This window comes from Xenopus laevis, chromosome 3S, assembly GCF_017654675.1.
Source record: "Xenopus laevis strain J_2021 chromosome 3S, Xenopus_laevis_v10.1, whole genome shotgun sequence".
Classification (NCBI taxonomy): Eukaryota; Metazoa; Chordata; class Amphibia; order Anura; family Pipidae; genus Xenopus; species Xenopus laevis.
In genome coordinates, this window is record NC_054376.1 from 73,462,550 (window position 1) to 73,479,883 (window position 17,334).

Below are 17,334 nucleotides of genomic sequence, written 5' to 3' on the forward strand. Positions count from 1 at the left end.
ACCCTCATTAGCCGACTGCGGAGTCTCTGTTAGTGAGAAAGAGGCTTCCCGGGCAGAGCCACAGCGTGGAGGGGTGATCAATCATCATCGCCGTAATTAAAAAGAAATCTGTTAAACCTGTATCACACCTAGATGTTTGTATTCTCGGGTCGTGAACCGGTGCTTTGGACTGACCTCTGACCACTGAAATAACCCCCCTCTTTACCGTGTCACCTGTGGGCTCGCTCAACTTTCCTATCACTTAACTAAGTCCCATCACCTGCTTGAACGTTAATGATGCCCCTCCCCACGGATGTGCAGCGCCTCCTATTCCCCTCTCCGTACCCCTGCTATATGCCGAATTAGTGCTAGCCTGGCACCCCATACTAGCGCCTCTCCCTGGAAGTGCGTGCCTATTGGCGGCTCTCGCAGTCACATACGCACCAGGAATGAGTATAGAAATCCCTGAGGGGCTGACCGAGCTACTGCAGAGCTTTACCGTGCAGGTGTTAAGGAAGCAGCCAGAGGACCTGCTGGAATTCGCCTTGCAGTACTTCACCCAGCTCAAGCAGTCTCAGAGCCAGGGCGCCCCCTTCAGCCATGGCATGGAATTACCCTTCAGCCTCACTAAAGGGGTCAATTTCGCCGAGGAGCCCAGCATGCAGACTGACTCTGAAAACGGCGAAGAGGATGAAGAGGACTTTGTGGGTATGTGCTACTGAGCTGAATGCAGAGCTTACTTTATTCTAGCCCTAACCCCTCAAACTGGGACTGAACTCAAGTAGCGAGCTGTAAGGGAATTCTGGCTGTTGTAGTTTCACTTTGTATGATCACAACATAATATTAACATTTTACCATGGGGCCAGAAATAAGGACTTTCCACACTGGTTATACACTACCAAACAAAACCTACATTTTCTTCATCATGTGTATTTCTGCCTGATGGTTAGATATTATTTTGTGGTAATACATAACCTTTTGTCTGATCAGATTTATTTATATGTAGACAGAGACCTGTAGACATTGCTTTGCACATCAAGGCAACATTCTCAGAATATGAAGTAGTGGCAATGTTCTTGTGTCATTACCTGTAGTACAACTATTCATGTCACTGATCTCCCTTCTATTTTCTTTTTACTTTAACTCTTAATTTAGAAAAGATCTCATAAATATCTGTCAGCTGCATTGTGACTAGATTTGTGTTGAAAATAATTGTGAATATTTTTCAAGTGATATCATTTCTAGTTGCTTAAGGATAAGTACAGATATGGTAGAAAAATGGCAGTAAAACATAATATTACTACTTTCTGCTGTTCCCTTCAACTGTATCCGTCTGTCAATGCACACACAGGTGGAATTCAGATGCTGAGCATTTACGGGTTTAAGTCAGCTCAATGTGCACAGCGACAGGTGAATGCAATTCAAGGGAATGGCAATGGAGTAAGGGGGAGTACGGGTAAACGCTGGGACTTTTCTGATAATGGAGGATCCACTACGCCTGCTCACCACTAATTTTTAAAACCATTAGGTGGAGGTGCAATGAGGCCATGACCACAAAATACAAATAGACAAATATGATAGTCCTTTGCACTCAACCCTTTATCAATATATTTAAGACATTGAGACATTTTGCGCATACAACTACTAAAAATGTCTTAAGGTGACCATACACTATAAGATCCGCTCGTTTGGCGACATCGCCAAACGAGCAGATCTTTTCCCCAATATGTCACTAACGGCAGGGCTATATCGGGGGTAATCTGAACGTTCGGCCCTATTGCCGAATTTTCGGATTACGACGGGCGCAATGGGCTCCGACGGGTCGGTCGGGAGAAAAATCAAACCTTCCCGATCGATATGTCCTAATTTTGAATATTGAAAATGTCTTTTATTTCTGCCCCTGTGCTCCAGCATCCACATTCTGCCCTTCCTTTCTTGGTAGAAATAGATGCTTCTGAGATAGGAGCAGTTTTGTTACAACAACACCTGGTTACCGGTAAAATTTATCCCTGTGATTTCTTTTCAATAATGCCATTCACTCGTCCACTGGAGAATCTTTGTTTTTTAATGTTTTTGGCTTTTATCCTAGAGCTATGTTAATTCTTTGGTCATTCCTCGGATGTTCCTGCTGCCAATTCGTTGGTTGACCAGTTTTCTAAGATTTGGCAAGTGGTCCAAGACTCATTGTCTTCAGCAGTAGCTGGCCAAAAGAGAGCCTCTGATTGTATTGTATGGCATTGTAAAGTGTCCCCAGAGTATCAGGTTTGTGATAGGGTCTGGCTATCTTTAAAAAAATATAAAGTTAAAAGTCCCTTCTGCCAAGCTAGGATCCAAATTCTTTTGTCTATTTTCAGTATGTGAAATTATTAACCCCAGCACTGCTTAGAACTCCCAGACTCAGATCACAAACTGCCTACTAGCCATCTCCTCGTGGATGACCCAACACCATCTCAAACTCCAAAACTGAGCTCATAGTCTTCCTATCCAAACCTAGCTATAGTCTTCCTTTAACTATTACTATTGATGGTATTATCATTAACCCTGTTAATTCAGCATGCTACCTGGGGGTCATCTTTCACCAGTCTCTAAGCTCAATAATCGACAGCCGTACAGAACATGTGTAGTAAATCAGGAGAAAAGAAGATGGGGAGAAGTCTGGGAGACAGGTCCCCTTTAATGATCTACACTTAATAATTAAAATGTTATTTTTGCAAAAAAGTAAGAGTATTAGTGTGCCCAACGTTACCTCTGTACATTTACTGGACTCACATACCGAATCAGTTTAAAGGGGTTTTCACCTTTAAATTATTTTAAATGTGACATAGAGAGTGATATTCTTAGATTATTTGCAATTGGTTTTAATATTTTATCATTTGGAGTTTTTGTGTTATTTAGCTTTTTATTCAGCAGCTCTCCAGTTTGTAATTTCAGAAATCTGGATGCTAGGGTCCAAATTACCCTAGCAACCATGCACTGATTTGCATATGAGACTGGAATATGAATAGGAGAGGGCCTGAATAGAAAGATGAGTACCGTATATACCCGTGTACCCGTGTATAAGCCGAGTTTTTCAGCATCCAAAATGTGCTGAAAAAGTCTAACCGAGTAGCTGAGATTACAGTCACTTTTAATCATTCCTATACCAACAGTACACTTGGGGAGAGACTGCAATATCCCACAATGCCCTCTGTTGGTTATATGAAAGAATAACAGTGCACCCTCTGTTGGTTATATGAAAGAATAACAGTGACTGCAATATCACACAGCGCCATCTGTTGGTTGTATGAAAGAATAACAGTGACTGCAATATCACACAGCGCCATCTGTTGGTTGTATGAAAGAATAACAGTGACTGCAATATCACACAGCGCCATCTGTTGGTTATATGGAAGAATAACAGTGACTGCAATATCACACAGCGCCATCTGTTGGTTATATGAAAGAATAACAGTGACTGCAATATCACACAGCGCCATCTGTTGGTTGTATGAAAGAATAACAGTGACTGCAATATCACAGCGCCCTCTGTTGGTTATATGAAAGATTAACAGTGACTGCAATATCACACAGCGCCCTCTGTTGGTTATATTAAAGAATAACAGTGACTGCAATATCACACAGCACCCTCTGTTGGTTATATGAAAGAATTACAGTGACTGCAATATCACACAGCGCCCTCTGTTGGTTATACAAAAGATTAACAGTGATGGCAATATCAAACAGCACCCTCTGCACATGGTAGTGGGACAATGCACACAGTAATCCGTTTGGCAATTCTCTGTCACCATCAACTTTGCAAAGAAGTCCGGTTGATCGCTGGGGGGGTCGCTTTGGCAGAATGTGCGCTGCTGGGAGACAGGGCTGTAGTTGTGTCTAGGCTTATACTCGAGTCAATAAGTTTTCCCAGTTTTCGTAGGTAAAATTAGGTACCTCGGCTTATACTCGGGTCGGCTTATACTCGAGTATGTACGGTAATTAAAAAGTTCCAATAACAATACATTTGTAGCATTACTGAGCATTTGTTATCTAGATGGGGTCAGTGGCCCCCATTTGAAAGCTGAAAAGAGTCAGAGGAGGAAGGAAAATAATTCAAAAATGGTAAAAAAAAGAAATAAATCAAGATCAATTAAAAAGTTACTTAGAATTAGACATTTATCTACTAAAAGGTGAACCACCCCTTTGAGGTTTTTTTTTCATTATATTTTAATATCCATTGAGTAATGAAGTGGAATTCCACTGGGAATTAACATTTACTTGATAATAGGACCCTGTAAAAAAATATTAATTTTGAATTATAAAGTCAAGTATTACCTAGTAGTTTTGCTTTAACTTTTGAAGTATATGTAATAATCTATAGGCTAGTCTTGGCCTGACCAAGAAATTAGCATGGACTTCTTACAAATGCATTCATGACTTACAGATCTTACTAAATGAAAATACAGAGACTTCCATATGCTGGACAAATATAATTTTACATAAAAGGGCTGAAGCCAGGCATAATTTAGGCTAGGCCACTCACACAAAGCATTGCAGCAACAGCTGAGAGGGCATTTGATAGTGATAGGTGTAGGTAACGTAACAGTATATTACTCAAATTATATAGGAAATAACAGAAATAACAGAAATCCCCTGAAGGGTTGTTCATAAACAAACTAAAACAAAGGACCAAGTATAGACTCCTGTGGTATTCTACTAACAACACTGGTCCAATTAGAAGATGTTTTGTTTACCACCACTCCACCACTTATCTATCCTTCAGCAAGTTCTCTATCCAGGTATGGGACCTATTATCCAGAATGCTCAGGACCTGGGGCTTTCCAGATAATGGGTCTTTCTGTAATTTGAATCTTTATACCTTGTCTACTAGAAGATCATGTAAACATTAAATAAACCCAATAGGCTGGTTCTGCTTCCAATAAGGACTAATTATATCTTAGTTGGGATCAAGTGCAATGTACTGTTTTATTATTATTATAGAAAAAAAAGGAAATCAATTTAAAAAAATTTGATTAGATTATAATGGAGTCTATGACCATTCTGTAATTCGGAACTTTTTGGATAACGGGTTTCCAGCTGCTTACATAGAGGGGATACACCGCTAAAATAACACCTAAGTCCAAAAAGAATGAGAATTTTATTAGTTTAGAGCAAGATTAGGGTTAGATATGAAAATAATTTCTAAATTACTATTTGTAAAGACTGTTTAGTCTAACTATGCCTTTGATCTTTCGTTCTCCAATCTTTATTGATACATTTTCCAAAACTTTAGCTGAAATTAAAGGCACTAAATTAGATGCCATCACTGCAAAATACTCTAGGTAAATGTTGAATTTAGGGGACTTTACAAAGGACTTAAAATTGTAATCAACATTTTTTTCCATTTTAGCCTAAGCATTCTACAGCAGAGATCGTATTTTTTTTAATTTACTGCTATGAAACCTACTCAACATCTCTGTGATAACTCTGTTCGTGGTTTGCAAAAGGTATAGCAAAACTAGGAAATCTTCCACCTCAAATGAAATAATTTCACGAGATTTGTTAGATGCCAACCAAAAAAAAATCACTTTCCAGGGATATTACCAATTTCTATTTTATGCAGAAAAAACTCCCAGAACTTTTTGAAATATATTTTTCAAGAGGAGGCAAATGCAATTTTTTTGTGGCTGACAGTTTGCCAATTCTGTACTGTCCCTACTATTGAAAATGAAAGGAGAGCACTCAAACAAGCAGATTAACTGCTGAGGTGAAGTTTATTGACTGTCACTATGGGGTTACTTACTAGAACTCAACTCTTTCTCATTATAATTAAAAAAACAAACCCAAATCCCCTTAATTTACCAATAAATCTCATCCAAAAAAAATCGGTGATGGAAAAAGGCTCAATAAAATCATACATCTGTTCAAATCATGCAACTTTTTCGAATTGTTGCCTGGGAGACTCGACTTTATTGAACTTCTGCCTCGACAACTTGAATTTTTTGGATGATCGAATGAAAAACCGTGTCACACCCGAAACTAACAAGAACTAGAACTAACAGGAGTTTTTTTGGGGGGGATTTTTAGCAGTTTCAGAGCATAATAAATTTGAGTCGTTTTTTTTTATATAAAATTTTTTTTCCCCTTGCCAAAAAAATTGAGGTTTAATAAATATGCCCCTACATGTTTCAGGCCCACTGGTGACCTTTCTCAACTTACACTTGAATAAACTTCACCTAAGCAGTTAATCTTCTTTGAGTGCTCATCTTCCATTTTCAATAGCAGTAACTAAGATAGGCGGTATGTCTTTTAAAGGGTTTTAAGCACTCACTGTATAACAGTGCCAATTTCGACAGCTCAACCAGCAGTTACATAGTTACATAGTTACATAGTTAAATTGGGTTGAAAAAAGACAAAGTCCATCAAGTTCAACCCCTCCAAATGAAAACCCAGCATCCATATATACACCCCTCCCTACTTTTAATTAAATTCTATCTACCCATACCTATACTGACTATAGAGCTTAGTATCACAATAGCCTTTGATATTATGTCTGTCCAAAAAATCATCCAAGCCATTCTTAAAGGCATTAACTGAATCAGCCATCACAACATCACCCGGCAGTGCATTCCACAACCTCACTGTCCTGACTGTGAAGAACCCCCTACGTTGCTTCAAATGAAAGTTCTTTTCTTCTAGTCTAAAGGGGTGGCCTCTGGTACGGTGATCCTCTTTATGGGTAAAAAGGTCCCCTGCCATTTGTCTATAATGTCCTCTAATGTACTTGTAAAGTGTAATCATGTCCCCTTGCAAGTGCCTTTTTTCCAGAGAAAACAACCCCAATCTTGACAGTCTACCCTCATAATTTAAGTCTTCCGTCCCTCTAACCAATTTAGTTGCACGTCTCTGCACTCTCTCCAGCTCATTTATATCCCTCTTAAGGACTGGAGTCCAAAACTGCACTGCATACTCCAGATGAGGCCTTACCAGGGACCTATAAAGAGGCATAATTATGTTTTCATCCCTTGCGTTAATGCCCTTTTTTATGCAAGACAGAACTTTATTTGCTTTAGTAGCCACAGAATGACACTGCCCAGAATTAGACAACGTGTTATCTACAAAGACCCCTAGATCCTTCTCATTTAAGGAAACTCCCAACACACTGCCATTTAGTGTATAACTTGCATTTATATTATTTTTGCCAAAGTGCATAACCTTGCATTTATCAACATTGAACCTCATTTTCCAGTTTGCTGCTCAGTTTTCCAGTTTAGACAAATCACTTTGCAAAGTGGCAGCATCCTGCATGGAACCTATAGTTCTGCACAATTTAGTATCATCTGCAAAAATAGAAACAGTACTTTCAATGCCCACCTCCAGGTTATTAATAAACAAGTTGAAAAGCAAGGGACCTAGTACAGAGCCCTGCGGTACTCCACTAACAACACTGGTCCAATTAGAAAATGTTCCATTTACCACCACTCTTTGTAGTCTATCTTTTAGCCAGTTCTCTATCCATGTACAAATACTATGTTCCAGGCCAACATTCCTTAATTTAACCAGTAACCTTTTGTGTGGCACTGTACCAAATGCTTTAGCAAAGTCTAAGTAAATCACATCTACTGCCATCCCAGAATCGATGTCTCTACTTACATTCTCATAAAAAGAAATTAAGTTAGTCTGGCGAGAGCTATTACGCATAAAACCATGCTGGCACAAACTCATAGTATTATGATTTGCTATGAAGTCCAGTATCTTATCCTTTATTAACCCTTCGAAAAGCTTTCCTACCACTGACGTCAGACTAACTGGCCTATAGTTTTGAGGCTGAGAACGGGATCCTTTTTTGAATAGACGCACCACATTAGCAATTCGCCAGTCTCGGCACTTTGCCAGATCTCAATGAATCCAGAAAAATTAAGTAAAGAGGTTTGGCAATCACAGAGCTAAGCTCGCTAATTACCCTGGGATGAATACCATCTGGCCCTGGACCTTTGTTAATCTTAACATGTCTCTTTTGAATTTCTTCATGTGTGAACCATGCATCATTAGTTGTATTACTAGAATTGGGACTGTTAAGAAGGAAACCTTCACTTACTGGTTCCTCATTTGTGTAGACAGATGAAAAATATGAGTTCAGAATCTGCGCTTTTATTTTGTTTTCATCAACCAGCTGACCCCCCTCTGATAGTAAGGGTCCCACCCCTTCCTGCTTCATTTTTTTGCTATTAACATATTTAAAAAATAATTTTGGATTTTTTTTACTGCTTGCTGCAATATCCTTTTCTATAGCAATTTTAGCTTGCCTTATAGCTTCTTTGCATGATTTATTGGCCTCCTTGTACCTTATAAATGTTTCGGCTGTACCAGCTAACTTGAAAGCCTTAAAGGCACGTCTTTTCTTACCCACCTCAACACCAACGCTTCTATTGAACCAAAAAGGTTTTGCTTTGCAACGACGTTCCTTGCTTACAAGTGGAATATACTGACAAGTATATTTATTTAGCAGCATTTAAAAGACTTCCCATTTTTGTTCTGTGTTTAACCCTGTGAAAAGCATTTCCCACTTAATATGTTGCAGAGATGCCCTTATACTGTCAAAGTTTGCACGTCTAAAATTTAGTGTTTTAGTTACTCCCTTATAGAATTGCTTCTGCAACAGAATCTCAAAGGAGACCATGTTATGATCACTATTCCCTAAATGCTCACCCACACAAATGTTAGAGATGAGTTCAGTATTGTTAGTTATTACAAGGTCCAAAAGAGAGTTATTCCTAGTAGGTTCTTGAACGAGCTGGAATAAAAAGTTGTCATTCAGCATATTTACAAACCTACTAGCTTTTTCTGTCTTAGCAACCCCATTACCCCAGTCAATGTCTGGATAATTGAAGTCACCCATAGCAATAACTTGACCTAGCTGTGAAGCCGCTTGTATCTGCAAGAGTAGCTGGGCTTCATACTCGACACTTATACGAGGTGGTTTATAGCATACACCAATGATAATTCTTTTTGTTACCTTTTGCCCAATCAAAATCTCTACCCAGAGTGATTCTACACCCTCACCAGTGCCAGCTATTGTTATTTCTTTAGCGCATGGCTTTAATTCAGTCTCGGATTGTTACTGAAGTGTCCCAACTTTCTCTTTGATCTCCTGCACTGAACAGACAGAAAAAGATACAAAGTTTCTAAAACTTAATTGGCTTTTGTCAGAGAGCCCAGAATACATGACAGGTGCATTTTGATACATTTGTAACAATTTTAGAGAAACAATTGTAACAATTTAAGATAAGCAGGTCTCTTGGGAAATCTGACTTGCAGCTTAAAGGGCAATTCACCTTCGTTAGCAAAACCATAATAACACACAAAAACAGAAATGTGTTCAAACTTTCATAACCTACCAAATTTTGATAAATGAACATGGTAATTAGGGGATGTGGCCCAAAATGGCAATGGTCAAAAAATGTCGCCATGCAGCAGATCCTTTTGTCCCTCTTTCTATTTCCAAAATGTTGGGAGGTATGCTATATATTGCATTTGTAATGCACTGAACTATGCAAGACTTTTGCTGTATTGTTCCTGTTCTTTAACCTTTATGTGCAAAATTCAAGAACCAACCTGAATTTATTGATTCAATGAACACTCTTAACATACTTTATATACGTAGAGATCTCAATATAGGTATGGTCAAAACCTGATTTGATTGGCTGTCTGCAAAGGGGATTTCAAAGCTAGGAGACAAGTTCTTTATAACTTTTTAAAACTTGCTGGTTTCCAACCGCAAAATCAGTTATCAGGAACATTACAGTTTTTTTTTTTGTTTTTTTTTTTTACTACAGGCACTAGCTGTTTCACTGCTAAAAACTCCCAAGCTCCTTTCTGAAATATATAGAAAGGAAGGTTAGGCAAATGACCCAATATACCAAGAATAACTATTCCAAGAATGTCTGCCTTACTGCAAACAAAGTAAAACAAAACACGTGGAACAGTCACAACTTTTCTGTGATTTGTCGCTGCTACTTAGTTAGATCTTGGTTAACCCACTTGTGTTTTTTTCATAAATATGTTAAAATTTAAAGAAAAAATTGTCAGGGGATAAGCTGCAGTCACACTAGTAGCATTTTTATCGTAACCTGAGAAAGGGCACCAAACGTGTCTGACATTCTCCAATAAACACTAATCACAGCAGCTAATTTGTTGAATGTTCTTCTCTTTCTCATATAATGTTGTTCTTAACACAAACTGTTTTTGCTTTTTACTGTATATGTCCAAAATGTGTAGTAGTAGTGATTCTTATATGGTGTACCTTTCAAATCAGGATAGATTCCACAATTTCAGCACAATTTGTTGTACTGTACAGTATAGAGATTTTAACTGGTGCCTTAAGGTGGCCATACACGGGCCGATAAAAGCTGCCGACAGACCAAGTCGGCAGCTTATTGGCCCGTGTATGGGGGCCCCCGACGGGCTTCCCCGATCGAGATCTGGCCGAAAGTCGGCCAGATCTCGATCGGATGGGGTTAAAAATCCCGTCGGATCGCGGCCGCATCTGTTCGTTGATGCGGTCCCGCGATCCGACCGCCCGTTTGGCGAACGCTAGGATCCGATCGTTGGGCCCTAGGGCCCACGATCGGATCAGCCCGATATTGCCCACCTCAAGGTGGGCATATCGGAGGGAGATCCGCTCGTTTGGCGACATCGCCAAACGAGCGGATCTATCCGTGTATGGCCACCTTTACTGCTTCGGGTATTTTGCATTATGGCATATGTTTCTGTATAAAAGCATACGCAAGCTCTTGCTTCTTTTCCTTTGAGTCAAAAATCGGACACACATACTTGGTTGTCTTTAAGGAACAAGCATATACATACATATATGTATATCTTTTGAGAAAATAAACCTTCATCCTGCATAATACCCAGTAAAAAGTTATTAGTTATCAGGAAACCCATTATGCAGAATGTTCCAAGTTAAAGAAAGACTGTTTCCAATAGACTCTATTTTAATCAAATAATCCAAATTTAATTTTAAAACTGATTTCCCTTTTGTCTGTGAAACTTTGTCTAAAATTACATGTAGTACTGGAATTGAGCTAACATATTGAAAATTTTTTGCTTCATAGTCTAGCATGTTGTATTAAAGGCTGCAATTTGCATCTGAATTGTTATTCTGTGAGGTGTGATATTAATGAGGTTTTCAAGCCTGGCATTGGCTGTAGCACAGTTGCCTGGTGGTATAACACAGTGTGCAAACTGATTTTCATTCATAGGGCAGTGAAACAACATGACACTGATATTGAGAAAAAGATTGTAGTGATGATACTGGGGGAATTAATGCTTTCTTCTGTTTGCATATATTGAACATGAGTGCTAAATTTGGATCTTACTGTGTGAGAAAGTGCACCCACTTCAATGGCGGTAAGCATACATTTTGTATTTTTTATTACATTTTCACTGTCTGACATAACACAAATATCAGTCTTCCCTGAACTGTTTACAATAGAGATTTTGTGGCTTTCATCATTCTTTCAGTCAATGTTTTGGCAAAATATTAGGGCTTATGAAACAAACAAAAAAAATTAACGTTTTTTTAAAGTGCTTTTTTTGTAATTGCAGTTTTTATAAAGCTTTTTACACAAGGCAAATTAGTCATTGTTAACCATTTGTATAGTTTGAATTAGATAATCAATGAGCAACATTGTATTAAGTGTATATTATATTAAATAATGTATTAATTTGAAAATAATGTACCCTTATGTACAACGCTATGTGACATTGTTGGAGCTTGATTACTAACTGTTTTTTTTAAATACCAACTTATGTTAAAGGGTGTCTTCTATATTCTTTGTGGCATCTAGAAATTCATCACAGCCTATTCCCTCAATAATAACACTCTTCGATGTAATGTATTTTAATTGTAAAAGCTTAAATGACATGTTAGAAAAAGGAGTTTTTTATAAGCAAGTGACAGCACGCATGCACGCGCTCTTGTACAATACAATATTGTTACAATGACATTGGATTAGTGTCAGGTCAAGTGTAAACATATACAGACAGGAGAATACAGTCACTTAGAGTTACAATTGTTGGTATAGATATGGATGTAGAAGGTGGTATAAATCTGGTTGCATCCGGTTTAGGGAGATAGTTTAGGTATCCAGGGGGTACTGGTCCCACCAGTCTTCCCAAATCTTGCCAAATTTATTATATGCCCCTTTTGTCTCGTAGGTTAGGCATTGTCTACCAACCTTCTCCAGAAGGTTAGGGTGGGGGTCTCCCCATCCAGTGCATAACCACAGTTTTTTCTTGGCATAAAACACGAGCGTACATAACCAGATTCTGGCTGCATTAGTGGGCAGTACCTCATCTATCACCCCTAACAAGCAGACTGTTGGGTCCACTAATCGTGGCGTTCCCAATTCGTTCCCTAAGGTCTCCATTACTTTGAACCAGAAGTCTAGCATGGAGGGACAGGGCCAGGCCATATGGAGGAAGTCGGCCCCAGGAGAATTGCACCGAGGGCAGAGATCATCTTGTCTCCTACCAAATTTCCTCAATTTGAGGGGAGTTATGTATGTTTGGTGGAGGAATTTGTTAAGTTACAGTTTTAAATACACCACACAGGTGCTCTGGAATTTTTTGCTTTTGCTCACATGAACCTTATAGAGTCTTTGTTTATTTTTAGGTTTTTGCACAATACCTTTATTAGAGACTTATGAGACTGTACCTGCTCAGACATTCAACCATGATAACAAAAAACTGTTAATTACCTAAATAGGATATGCAGATATGTTGGGTATGCTTTTTGCATAATAACCAATATGTGCCAGGGTCTTTTTCTGAAGAAATATGCCTGGCATCAGAAAGGGTGGTAATGTCACATCATGCAGTGTTTTGCTGATTGCTTAGATAAGGAGGATAACCTTTACTTCATATCTCACTGTTAAGTTGCGTAGTGAGATGCCTTTAACTCTTTCTCCTGGTGAGGACTTAGTTGTAGAATTATACTTAGAATTATTTATTTACCACATTTTCAATAATCTAGATTAAATTAATTAAATTATCACAAACCTTTGGTATTGACTTTATCTATTGTTACACTTTCTCTGCCAATGCACTGGGGGGCATGGTGCACTGGCAGTTTCATTTTTCAGTCTTGTCTCATTGACTATACAATTGATTTCAGTAGTACATAGCAATGAGTTGGCCACCATAGACTTCCCCCAAAAAAGCATTGGATTTTTACCAGTATATGTATGTTATTTACATACTTGAAAAAATGGAAAATCACAAATGTGTGTGTGTGTGTGTGTGTGTGTGTGTGTGTTCAACATTTTGTATAATATTAAATTTGATTTATAGAAACAAAGTGTTCTTATTAAACTTGTAACGAGTTTTGTTAAACCCCCTCCTTGTCATTTATTACATAGTTAAATCAGGTTGAAAAAAGACCAAGTTCAACACCTCCAAATGAAAACTCAGCATCCATACACACCCCTCCCTACTTTCACATAAATTATATATACCCATACCTAACGTAACTATAGAGTTTAGTATCACAATAGCCTTTGATATTCTGTCTGTCCAAAAAATCATCCAAGCCATTCTTAAAGGCATTAACTGAATCAGCCATCACAACATCACCCGGCAGTGCATTCCACAACCTCACTGTCCTGACCGTGAAGAACCCCCTACGTTGCTTCAAATGAAAGTTCTTTTCTTCTAGTCTGAAGGGGTGGCCTCTGGTACGGTGATCCTCTTTATGGGTAAAAAGGTTTCCTGCTATTTGTCTATGTCCTCTTATGTACTTGTAAAGTGTAATCATGTCCCCTCGCAAGCGGCTTTGTTACCAGAGAAAACAACCCCAACCTTGACAGTCTACCCTCATAAGTTAAGTCTTCCATCCCTCTAACCAGTTTAGTTGCACGACTCTGCACTCTCTCCAACTCATTTATCTCCCTCCTTAAGGACTGGAGTCCAAAACTGCACTGCATACTCCAGATGAGGCCTTACCAGGGACCTATAAAGAGGCATAATTATGTTTTCATCTCTTGAGTTAATGCCCTTTTTTATGCAAGACAGAAATTAATTTGCTTTAGTAGCCACATAATGGCACTGCCCAGAATTCGACAACTTATCTACAAAAACCCCTAGATCCTTCTCATTTAAGGAAACTCCCAACACACTGCCATTTAGTGTATAACTTGCATTTATATTATTTTTGCCAAAGTGCATAACCTTGCATTTATTAACATTGAACCTCATTTTCCAGTTTGCTGCCCAGTTTCCCAACTTAGACAAATCAATCTGCAAAGTGGCAGCATCCTGCATGGAACCTATAGTTCTGCACAATTTAGTATCATCTGCAAAAATAGCAGTACTTTAAATGCCCACCTCCAGGTCATTAATAAACAAGTTGAAAATCAAGGGACCTAGTACAGAGCCCTGCGTTACTCCACTAACAACACTGGTCCAATTAGAAAATGTTCCATTTACCACCACTCTTTGTAGTCTATCTTTTAGCCAGTTCTCTATCCAGGTACAAATACTATGTTCCAGGCCAACATTCCTTAATTTAACCAGTAACCTTTTGTGTGGCACTGTATAAAATGCTTTAGCAAAGTAATAAATCACATCCACTGCCATCCCAGAATCAAGGTCCCTGCTTATCTTCTCATAAAAAGAAATTGTTAGTCTGGCAAGATCTATTATGCATAAAACCATGCTGGCACACACTCATAATATTATGATTTGCTATAAAGTCCAGTATCTTATCCTTTATTAACCCTTCAAAAAGCTTTCCTACCACGGACGTCAGACTAACTGGCCTATAGTTTTGAGGCTGAGAACGGGATCCTTTTTTGAATAGAGGCATCACAGTAGCAATTCGCCAGTCTCTCAGTACTATGCCAGACCTCAATGAATCCTGAAAAATTAAGTAAAGAGGTTTGGCAATCACAGAGTTAAACTCGCACACAGCACTATAAAAAAAAAAGCACTATTATATGAATAAGTTTGGGAACCCCTCTCAGCCTGCATAATAATTTCCACTTTCAACAAAAAAGATAACAATGGTATGTCTTTCATTTCCTAGGAACATCTGAGCACTGGGGTATTTTTGAAGCAGTATTCAGTTGTATGAAATTAAATCAAATGTATGAAATCGGCTGGGCAAGAATTTGGGTAATTTTGCTAATTTAAATGCATGTAACTGCTTCATTACTGGCAACACCAAATAAGTTGGATTAGCTCGTTAAGCCTTGAACTTCATAGGCAGCTGTGTCCAATTATAAGAAAAGGCATTTAAGGTGACCAATTGCAAGTTGTACTTCTGTTTGACTCTCCTCTGAAGAGTGACAGCATGGGATCCTCAAAGCAACTCTCAAAAGATCTGAAAACAAAGATTGTTCAGTATCATGGTTTAGGGGAAGGCTACAAAAAGCTATCTCGGAGGTTTAAACTGTCAGTTTAATTTGCAAGGAATGTAATCAGGAAATGGAAGGCCACAGGCACAGTTGCTGTAAGACACAGGTCTGGCAGGCCAAGAAAAATACAGGAGCCACATATGCGGAGGATTGTGAGAATGGTTACAGACAACCCAAAGATCACCTCCAAAGACCTGCAAGAACACCTTACTGCAGAAGGTGTATCTGTACATGGTTCTTCAATTCATGCAATTTGCACAAAAGAACATCTGTATGGCAGGGTGATGAGAAAGAAGCCCTTTCTGCACTCATGCAAACACAAACAGAGAAATTTTTTTGTATGTAAAAGCTCATTTAGACAAGCCACAGTCATTGTGGAACAAAGTGCTTTGGACTGATGAGACAAAAATTTAGTTATTTGGTCATAACAAAGAGCACTTTGCATGGCGGAAGAAGAACACCGTATTCCAAGAAAAACACCTGCTGTCTACTGTCAAATTTGGTGGAGACTCCATCATGCAGTGGGGCTGTGTGGCTAGTTCAGGGACTGGGGCCCTTGTTAAAGTTGATGGTTGGATGAATTCAACCCAATATAAACATTCTTCAGGATAATGTTCCAAGCATCCGTCACAAAGTTGAAGTTTCACAGGGGATATTCCAACAAGACAATGACCCTAAACACACTTTGAAATCTACAAAGGCATTTATGCAGAGGGAGTAGTACAATATTCTGGAATGGCTGTCACAGTCCCCCAACTTTAATATCATCGAAAATACATGGGATGATTTAAAACAGGCTGTCCATGCTCAGCAGCCATCAAATTTAACTGAACTGGAGTGATTTTGTATGCACGAATGGTCAAAAATACCGCCATCCAGAATCCAGACACTCGTCAAAGGAGGTGTCTAGAGGCTTACATTTGCAAAAGGAGGCTCAACTAAGTATTGATGTAATATCTCTGGGGTGCCCAAATGTATGCACCTGTCTAATTTTATGATGCATATTGCTTATTTTCTGTTAATCCAATAAACTGTCTCTGCTGAAATATTACTGTTTCCATTCCAGTCATGTTATGTATATTACAAGGAAGTTGCTACTTTGAAAGCTCAGCCAATGATAAACAAAACTCCAAAGAATAAAGAGGGGTTCCCAAACTTTTTAATATAACTGTATAAACTTTCTACTAAATGCATGCAAGGCCAAAGAAAAGAATCCCTAAATATAAATTCTACTTTGTTCTTTTTCTTAGCTCCAGTGATAAACAGATTTTCAAGAAGAGCATCAGGTAAGGGCTTTTTACATACCTATTTGCTGACATATTTTGTAATGTAGTGAGTTTTATATACAATACATTCTTCTTGGACATTCTGTGGCATCCAAAATCCAGCTAATCATATTAATAATATGGATTAACTTAATTTCAACCTTTTAACTATGTTTTGAGTCATTTCATAAAATAAACCCTGGAATATTTGTTGCCATTCATTTCCTGTATGTCAGGTAGGTTTTTTACTTTATTTCTGTATGAGATTATCTCAGAGTAAAGGTGGCCATAAATGTAACAATGACGATCTTTCCTGAAAAAGATCTTTCCAAGAAAGATAGTTTGTTTTAATACACTCATGAAGAGCTGAATCATCATATGTACAACATGAGCTAGAGATAAAATAGATATGACCAGGTATGATTACATCCTCTGAATATTACACAGTAGCAACATTAGGTATATATATGTCTTTTGTTACAATAGGTCTAACAGTTAATATAGCTACAGTGTGTTTTGTTTTTAATGTGTTACTAGCTAAGTATAAATGTAGTCATATTTTTAAAGGCCGAAACGTCAGTCTCTTACTACAATAAAATATCTCTTTATACTTATTAAAAGTCCTGAGAGTGCGGACATTATTGGATTTGAGTGTATGTATATATATTGACTGGATGTCTAACATAATAACCAGA

The 17,334-nt window shown here is 38.3% G+C and overlaps 1 protein-coding gene across 1 annotated transcript in view; it reads left to right on the forward strand.

Annotated features, from left to right (window-relative positions):
- The first annotated feature begins 335 nt into the window (after positions 1-335).
- prkar2b.S (protein kinase, cAMP-dependent, regulatory subunit type II beta S homeolog) overlaps positions 336-17,334 on the forward strand; it is a 45,676-nt gene continuing 28,677 nt past the window's right edge. The window contains 2 exon segments of the mRNA NM_001091168.1: positions 336-687; positions 16,625-16,660. Of these exon segments, the coding sequence (NP_001084637.1) occupies positions 429-687; positions 16,625-16,660 (295 nt within the window). The 5' untranslated portion in view covers positions 336-428.